At 43.7% G+C, this 9,632-nt stretch overlaps 1 protein-coding gene across 1 annotated transcript; it reads left to right on the forward strand.

Annotated features, from left to right (window-relative positions):
- The first annotated feature begins 3,319 nt into the window (after positions 1 to 3,319).
- Positions 3,320 to 7,004, forward strand: LOC133806970 (receptor-like protein kinase 7). The gene is made up of 2 exons (XM_062245064.1): positions 3,320 to 6,103; positions 6,309 to 7,004. Exons 1-2 carry the CDS (start codon positions 3,490 to 3,492, stop codon positions 6,743 to 6,745), a joined length of 3,051 nt encoding a protein of 1,016 aa, XP_062101048.1. The 5' UTR covers positions 3,320 to 3,489; the 3' UTR covers positions 6,746 to 7,004.
- Positions 7,005 to 9,632: the final 2,628 nt, after the last annotated feature.

Genomic DNA, 9,632 nt, shown 5'->3' on the forward strand with positions numbered 1-9,632 from the left:
GCGCAAGTTCTGGGTCCGAGGCTGACTCAGGGCTAGATTCCTCTACATATTGCCTAAGCCCCGGAGCTACGACACCCCTTCGGAGTGATGGCCATGACCGAAGGTTGGTCCCATACTCCTCGAAAAGGATCGACCTAAAGGGTAGGGTGTTATCTACTACTACGGTACCCCTAGGCCGGCTATCTTGGTAGTCCAGCACGAGCCGGTCGACACAGTGGAGCAGGGTTGTGTTCAGGTCTGGATCACTTCGGTGACGGTGGACGAGCTGCCTAGGATTGAACCTAGCCAGCCGGGGGTCTGCTGCGGCTCTATCTAAACTCCTAAACATGTAAGGGTTACCTTGGCCAGAAGGACCTGCGGCTGCTCCGGATTGGATCCTTTCCTCGCCCGTCCTAGGGGCGACCTCCAAAACTCGCTTCCTATTCCTCACGAGGGGAACTTCGTCGCCCTCATCCTCCTCATCTTCATCTCCCGCGACCTCCTCCACGATGATGGGTCTGGTGTCGCGAGCTGGGGGAAGCCCCCGGGGCCTCCTGAGGTTCAAAGTTTGATTTGGGAAAATCAGCTTGCAGGCTACCATCGTCTCGTCTATTACGAGCACACGGTAGTCTTTCTCACTGGGGGGCAAGCCCGCCAGATTCCCGTATTGGGCCCCGAGGGTCACAGATTTCTCTGTCCTTACGAAGATGGCTGCAGAATTAGTCTAAGTCAGAAAGGGATACGAGAGGAGCTGTAACGACACTTAACTTACGAGCTAAGGATGAAAAACACTTACGAGGACGATTGAAGTAGTGGAGCTCGCAGTTCCTAAACCCCGACGACATGAAGAATTGATCCTTAAAGTCGTTGGGGTGGCTGGGCAGCTCGATGACCGCAGCCGTGTTGGGAAATCGGGTTAAGTAATAAAACCCGTCGCCTCGCCCTCGCTGATCCAGGCTGGCCTTGAGGCAGAAGAAGTACAAAATGTCCGTTGGAGTGGGGACCTCCCACTCGTGCTTCAAAAATAAATATCTCAGGCCCGCCAACAACCGATAAGAATTGGGGGGAGCTGGAATGGGGCCAACTTCACATAATTTAGGAAGTCAGCGAAGTACTCGTCCAGCGGGAGGAATGCCCCCACCTTGAAATGCTCGCCGCTCCAGGCCGCGAACGATTCGTCGAGCGGCGCACAGCTCCGCTCGCCTTCCGTGGGAGGTCGGGCAATCACTGACGTCCTCCCCAGCGCGATATTGTGGGAGAGGAATATCTTATTGATCTTCGTCTGGTCGGTGATCTTTGAGACGATCCTCTCCGCCTCAAAGAAGGCATCAGGAGCGACCTCGACCTCCTGCTCCACGGCCGGCCCAAAGTTGGGGATCGGGGAATCCGGCATCACCGCCTTTCCCTTGTCTTGCTGAGAGGCCGAGCTGCCGACGATCTTCTTTGGAGCGCTCCTCTTCAGTGCCATCTAGTCGCCTAACGAACAAAAGAAAATATTTCAGAAAAGGCGACCCAACCGTGAGGAAAAATCAAATGTTATTTGCACGAGCTGAGGTAAGCCCAGCCAGTGGAGAGTGGGACCACGCGGTTCAATGAACACGCGCCTGTGCTCCCAACAGATCCCCGATTACTCGGAATTCATGTGTCAGGAGGGTCGGGATAGAATTTTCCTTGGGGGGAAAGTTTCAGTAGGCAAATATTGCAGAACCGCCTATGAAGCGTGTCCCCTAAGCTACCCGGTTTTGCACCCAAAATTCCAAAACTCCTACCCAGAAATTTTCCCCAGAAAATGCATCCTATAAACCATACTCCTAAACAATTCCCTACAACAAAAAATACCCTAACCTAAAAGGCTTTCACCCTTCATACCCAGAAAAACCAGTAAACCCTTGCATGTGGCTACAGTAAACATTTACCTAAGCTACAGTGGAAAATATTTTCAAAACACGCATGGTCAGGAGACTTGCAGTGTTTGGTTGGGAGGTGAATGAAGGTGTCGCCTAGGTTGGAGCTTCGTAGGAGTTGTTGTCTCCAAAGATTCGAAGGAATCCTCACGCCTGAGCTTCTTGAACACTGAGAATGGCGGTCGCAGAAAGGAGGGTTTCTTTTTCTTCTGAAATGAAGAGGGAAGAAGGAGAGAAGTTCTGAGAAATTTCAAATGAAAGGGTAGCCCATGCATAGGGTGGCCACCCCTTTTATATATAAAAAGGATCACGTATAGAGGGCCATTTGATGGCCCTGATGTGGGATCCAAGGCCCTCCACTCGAAATACGAAACGACGGCTGGGCATAGGCTAGGCTATTAAATGCGGTTCTCGTAAGACGTACCGTCACCAACCACGATGTTCCATGTATTAGGCGCCTGCGTAAGATGTGGAATGTGAAGAGTTCAAGGGGAAGCCTAAAAGCCCCTACTGTGGCCTTATCTGACGTCGTATACCACGAGCAGGGGCTTGGGGGGCAGATGTACGCCCTGATTTTCCCACGGGCTGATTAGCGAGCTGAGCTGCGACCTAATCATGATTATCTCGTGGACATCCCCAAAACCGGAGCTTCCGTCATAAGGTCGTACCTCCTTAGATCGAGATAACCCAAAGGTTCGCCAAGATTGCTTAAGACTTGAGTCCGGACTCTGGAGGCCGAAGGTCGAGTTAGGCATCCAGCTCGTGGTACGAGCTGGATTTGGAGGCTATAACTCATTGTAAAGTCAACACACGCAAGGTAAACGTGCACATATCAGACATCACGTGTCTGATATGCCCCTGACTTCTCAGACACGCAGCAGGAACATGCGTATTTAGACACCCACGACTGGGTTGGGTCGTTCGGCCCATTATCTCCTTACCTATTGATTTGACCACACTTACGTGTCAGGTTTAGGAATTAATCATGAATGTCACCAAGTTGATACGATAGGTAAGAAGGTCACGGGATGACCTTCTTACCAACTCCCAGGTACCTTCTCCTATAAATATGGAGACCCTGGGAGTTGATAAGGGTTGGATTATCTCTTGTAAGAAATATCCTGTAATCATATACCCAGAATAGAGCAATAATATTGACTAGTGGAGTAGAAGAATTTTAACCTTTGAACCACTTAAAAACCGTATCTTGAGTCACCATTTCATTTTCCAAGATCACATATCTGTTTCGGTTCATTATTAGCACTAATCCCTTTCTCTTCCTTTCTAAAATTACCTGTTGGCGAAAAACCGCGACAACAATATGAAAATACAAAGAATATATCACACAAAGCCAAAATCATGTGAGTACATGTGGGGACAAAGTACTTAGTGACATAATATATAAATAAATATAAAAGTAGACCACCATTATCCACTAAAAATAGATTTATCGTTGCAATAATAACACCCTCTAAAGTGGGTCACTACCGCACGACGTCACTACAGTGACACCTGGGCGTCTTGTTAAAATGGCAATATCGCAGAAAGTCTTTCTTCCACTCTTCGTCTCCATTTGGTGGACTTTTATCGGAAACTCCATTAATCAATGACCCCGTCTGTTACTACTATCCATTCCGCAATGTTAGCTGCCACCCTTTCCCGGAATAATCTCACTTCAGCTCTTTCTCTCCTCTGTTTCCTCTCCCTTCTCTCCGGAATCAAATCAGACGACCTCCAAATTCTCCTCAAATTCAAATCCGCATTCCAAAACTCCAATTCCCAATTATTCAACTCATGGAATTTGGAGAAACCCTTATGCACTTTTACCGGAATTATCTGCAACACCAACAGTTCGGTTGCCGGAATCGAATTATCGAATCAGAAGCTATCTGGGATTCTTCCCCTGGATTCGATATGCCAGCTCAAATCACTGGAAAGTATCTCTCTGGGGTTCAATTCCTTGTACGGTAAAGTAATGGAGGACTTGAGAAACTGCACGAGATTGAAGTACTTGGATTTGGGTAACAACATTTTCACTGGATCAGTCCCTGATTTAAGCCTCTTGAGCGATTTACAGTACCTGTATTTGAATAAGAGTGGGTTTTCTGGTACTTTCCCGTGGAAATCGCTTGGAAAATTGAATGGTCTGGTGAACCTTAGTCTTGGGGATAATTCATTCGAACCGACTGCTGAGTTCCCCAACGAGCTGTTGAGCCTTACTAATTTAAGTGATCTTTACCTCTCGAATTGCAGCCTCGGAGGGAAAATACCAACTGGAATTGGAAATCTGGTCGAGCTTAAAAACTTGGAGCTTTCATATAATAATATCACTGGCGAAATCCCAGCGGATATTGGGAAACTCACCAAGCTATGGCAACTTGAGCTTTACAATAATAGGTTGACTGGAAAACTCCCTATTGGGCTGAGAAACCTCACGAACCTTGCGAACTTCGACGCTTCGACGAACTGTCTTGAAGGGGATTTGTCGGAGTTGAAGTTTTTGAGGAACCTAGTTTCTCTGCAGTTATTTGAGAACCGCTTCACAGGTGATATTCCGGCCGAGTTTGGAGAGTTTAAACGCCTTGTGAGCTTGTCTTTGTACTCTAATAATCTCACGGGGCCTCTTCCTCAGAAATTGGGGTCCTGGGCAAACTTCGATTTCATAGATGTTTCGGAGAATTTCTTCACCGGCCCGATACCGCCGGACATGTGTAAACGAGGTACGATGAAAAAGCTTCTAATGCTTCAGAACAATTTCACAGGTGAAATCCCAGATAGCTACGCGAATTGTCCGACTTTACTTCGTTTCAGAGTCAGCAAAAATTCGCTCACCGGCAAAGTTCCCGCCGGAATCTGGGGATTGCCAGCAGTCAACATAATCGATATCGAGTTCAACCAACTGGAAGGTCCGATTACCTCTGATATAAATACTGCAAAGAATCTTACTCAGCTATTCGCTGGGAATAACCAACTTAATGGCGAACTACCTGAACAGATTTCGGAAGCGGCGTCGTTGGTTTCGGTTCAGCTAAACGACAATCATTTATCCGGCAACATTCCGGCAACTTTCGGCGAATTGAAGCATCTTGGCAATCTTCATTTTCAGAATAATATGTTCTCTGGGTCAATACCGGAGTCATTAGGCTCATGTTTGTCTCTAAACGATATAAACATGGCAAACAACTCTCTCTCCGGCAAAATCCCTTCCTCTTTAAGCACTTTACAGAGTCTGAATGCTCTAGACTTGTCCCACAACCAACTTTCCGGCCAAATTCCGACGACTCTGGCTTCTGTCAGATTGAGCCTTCTCGATTTATCCCATAACCGGCTCGCCGGTCGAGTACCGCCGTCTCTCTCGATTGCAGCCTATAACGGAAGCTTCGCCGGTAACCCTGGTCTTTGCAGTTCAGAAATCAACTCATTCCGGCGATGTCCTCCAAATTCAGGCAAGTCCAAGGATGTACGTACACTCATAATTTGCTTCGCAGTAGGGTCAGCGATCCTGCTCGTGGCTTTGGTTTGGTACACGTACTTAAGGAAAAGTGAGAAAGATGATTACCAAGACCGGTCTTTGAAAGAAGAATCTTGGGATTTAAAGTCTTTCCATGTTTTAACTTTCACGGAGGAAGAGATTCTTGATTCTATTAAGGAAGAGAATATCATTGGAAAAGGAGGGTCAGGAAAGGTTTACAGAGTTCCTCTCTCTAATGGCAAAGAGCTGGCCGTGAAGCACATTTGGAACAACCTCGAGTCACAATTTGGCCGGAAAAAGATCCGGAACACGACTCCGATACTGAGGAAAAGCAGCGGCAAGTCGAAGGAATTCGACGCCGAGGTTCAGACTCTGAGCTCAATTAGGCATGTGAACGTGGTAAAATTGTATTGCAGCATAACAAGTGAAGACTCAAGCTTGCTTGTTTATGAGTATTTGCCTAATGGCAGCTTATGGGACCGACTCCATGGCTGCCGGAAGACAAAACTAGACTGGAATTCGCGGCATGAGATAGCCGTTGGAGCTGCCAAAGGCCTAGAGTATCTCCACCATGGCTGCAGCCGGCCATTAATTCACCGGGATGTCAAGTCCAGCAATATCTTGTTGGATGAGTTTTTAAAGCCCAGAATTGCTGATTTTGGCCTTGCCAAGAATGTGGTTCAGGCTAGTAATGATGGCCAAAGTTCTACTCATGTCATTGCCGGAACTCATGGCTACATTGCTCCTGGTTAGTCTTTTGTTATATTAGCTTTCCAACCCTTATTGATATCTAACTCTCTTTATTTTCTCTTCACTATAAATTGGAGAACATCCTAAGCTAGTACATCAAAGTTGGCAACAGTAACAATTAGTTACCGTTTGATGAACAAATTTAGTCGGAAATTAGTGTTAACAATTTTGCTTGGTTATAATGTTTTTATTTAATATTGCAGAGTACGGATACACCTACAAAGTGACTGAGAAGAGTGATGTTTATAGTTTTGGAGTCGTGTTAATGGAGCTAGTGACTGGGAAGAGGCCAATAGAGCCAGAGTTTGGAGAGAACAGAGACATAGTGAGCTGGGTATACAGCAATCTAAAGAGCAGAGAGGGCGTATTAAGTTTAGTTGACTCAGATATTCCAGCGGCTCTTAGAGAAGATGCTATTAAGGTGTTGAAAATTGCAGTACTAAGCACAGCTAGACTCCCTGAGCTGAGGCCCACCATGAGGAGTGTTGTCCAAATGCTAGAGGAAGCCGAGCCTTGTAAATTGGTGGGAATTATTGTCACCAAAGATGGCGCCAGTAAGAGAATGGACGGTCTAGATGACAAGTTTGATCCTGACTTTTCAAGCTTCCAAAAAATTGTCTATCAGAAAATCAACTCATAATTACTTAGTGTTATGCACCACCATTGCGTAGCATAGGAATAAATGAAATAACATGTAATATATAATGTATTAAAAGTTATGTACTAGGGGCAATAGGGGCCGGCGGGATATTAGTTTTTCTACTAGTTTTGGTGATGATATTGCCTTATAGCTAGTTTGCTACCCCGTTCGAATTAAAATATTGTTGGAATGAAGATTCCCTTTTTGATGACTTATCCTAATTCAATTGTGGTCTGGCTCTTCTATTTAATAAGTTCAATTTTGGGTTTTCAATTTTTGAATATACACACTTATACATGATATACACGTATACTTATTGGGTGGGTACTACAGTGCAGCACACAAGTTCTTCTCTGACCATCAATGAGCACTACGACTCTGATGATAGGGATGACACTGAGACATTCCTTAATAAGATAGTCCCTGAGGTGAGCTTAGCTTAGCTAGGCCTCTTGTCTTGTCTTGTCTTCCTCAATATAGTTCAGTCTCAATTTTCGTCACTTTCTTTTCATGGAAATTCAGCTCTTTGAAACATACACGGGAAGGTCAATAATACTCACAAGTCTGATTATGTGTCTCAACTCTTTATGCAAACTTGATTATAATGTTGATGTTGAAATTGCTCTTCCATGTTTCTCAGTTCCGGATGACATGCCTGCCCACATTATGTCTTCCATGTGTGCTTGTCAACTAACATATGTGACATTCTTCTTTTGTTCTAATGAATATTATAATTATTCTTTCCATCTCCATTGTTAATCCTATTTACCTATTGGGCAGGACCCCAATTACCTTCTTAGTGTTAGTATATCATTGTTCCATGGATTCTGCAAGTTTTCTTATTGAGAGTTTACAATGTTTGTTGTGAAGATTGGGACTTCTTTCCTCAACCAATACAAAGATTACTCAAATGACAGCTCACTGTAGTTTGCAGTTTCAGTTGCAACTACGTAGCCTCCAGTTGCATCTGCGTGGACACCAGTAGTTCATAACAGAACAGATTGTTGTTAGTTGCTGCTAGTTTTTGTTAGGCTCTTTAGTTCTTGTATCTCGTCCCTATATATAGTTTTAAGCCTGATCAACCTAGTTCTATTCAATTTCAGAGAGTTTTAGCTAAGAGCAAGAACTGTATTGTAATACTCAAGTGTGATAGTGTTTCAAGAGAAGTTGAATGAGTGTTGTTGTAATCTTGAGAGCTTGGAGGGTATAATCTTTTATGACATAGTAGATTTGACTTCGGCATTGCTGCCTAGCCTTGGATGTAGGATCAATTACCCTAGTTTTATCCGAACCAAGTATTATTTGGTGTTCTTTCTTTTGTGTTTTACTTTTGATTACTTTGTGTTTGATTAATTGTCTTTATTACTTGTTCTTCTTTGTTGATGTTCTTTGTGCAAAGTATTGGATGTGTTGTGCAAGTCCTCATCCCCAACAAGTGGTATCAAAAGCCAAGGTTAGAGTGGCTGCATTCTTCAACATCTTCGCCTGTAATTTCTTCAAGAATTTCGAAGTACTTCCGCAATTGAGAATTTGTTCGTTGGCCAGGAGCAATTCTCTTCAATATCTCGACTTCCAAGTTTGATGTGGAGAAATTTTATGGCAAGAATGATTTCAGTCTATGGCGTGCAAAGATGATGGCTCATATGGGTAATCTTGGATGTGAAGAAGCCCTCCATGAAAAAAGCAATATGGCTAAGTTGGAAAATAAGGCAGAGGTGCTGAAAAAGGCAAAGAACACAATCATTCTGAGTTTGAATGATCAAACTCTGAGGAAAGTAATCAAAGAAGAAACAACTCACGATATGTGGAAGAAGTTAGAACAGTTGTACATGACCAGGCATTACCAAATCGAATCTATCTCAAATAAAGATTCTATGAACTCAAGATGGAGGAATCCAAGTCTACTGATGATAATGTAGACGAATTCACCAAGTTAGTCTTAGATTTGGAGTCAATTGATGTAAAGATTGAAGAAGAGAATCAAGCAATCTTTCTATTGAACTCACTTCCGAATGCCTATGCTAATCTGAGGGATACTTTGAAGTATGGTAAAGATACACTATCATTGCAAGAAGTGATTGGTGCTGCATACTCAAAGGAATTAGATCTGAAAGCTAATGTTAAGGTGTCAAGATCTCAAGCCAAAGGTCTAAATGTGAGAGGAAGACCCAAAATAAAAGATGGCAACAGCCATAAAAATGGAAAGAGCAAAGGGAGATCAAGATCCAAGTAAAAACCAAAGAGAACCTGCTGGATTTGTAATAAAGAAGGTCACTTCAGACAAACTTGTCCACATAGAAGGAATGAAGGACAAAAGCAAGACAACATAGATGAAGTTCATGTCATAGATGGATCTATGGATGATGATGTTCTCACTGTGTCAACCAGTGATCATAAGGATGAATGGGTTATGGATTCTGGGTGTACATTTCACATGTCACCAAGAAAAGATTGGTTCTTTGATCTAAAAGAAGAAAGTACAGGGCAAGTGTTGATGGGAAATAACAACACATGCAGAATTTAAGGAATTGGTTCTATCAAGATCAAATTGAGAGATGGCACCATAAAGGTACTTTCTAATGTTAGATTTATACCTGAACTAAAAAGGAATTTGTTATCTCTTGGTGTTTTAGATTCCAAAGGCTACAAGTACAAAGGTGAAGGTGGAGTCTTGAGAATATCCAAAGGTACAATGGTTTTTATGAGAGGTGAGGTAAGACAAGGAATTTACATACTGCAAGGAGAGACCAGAACTGGGTCTGCTGGAGTTTCAACTACAGAACCTAATACCACAGAATTATGGGACAAACAACTTGGACACATGAGTCACAAAGGAGTGGTAGAACTTGGTAAGCAATGTTTCTTAAACTCTAAAGATATTGTAAAC

This window comes from Humulus lupulus, chromosome X (genome assembly GCF_963169125.1).
Source record: "Humulus lupulus chromosome X, drHumLupu1.1, whole genome shotgun sequence".
Lineage (NCBI taxonomy): Eukaryota > Viridiplantae > Streptophyta > Magnoliopsida > Rosales > Cannabaceae > Humulus > Humulus lupulus.

Excerpts from the sequence above, each read along its gene's own strand:
- LOC133806970 (XM_062245064.1), top strand. The coding sequence starts at position 3,490 with ATGACCCCGTCTGTTACTACTATCCATTCCGCAATGTTAGCTGCCACC. Across the intron at positions 6,104-6,308 it reads TCATGGCTACATTGCTCCTG|AGTACGGATACACCTACAAA; the intron begins GTTAGTCTTTTG and ends TTAATATTGCAG.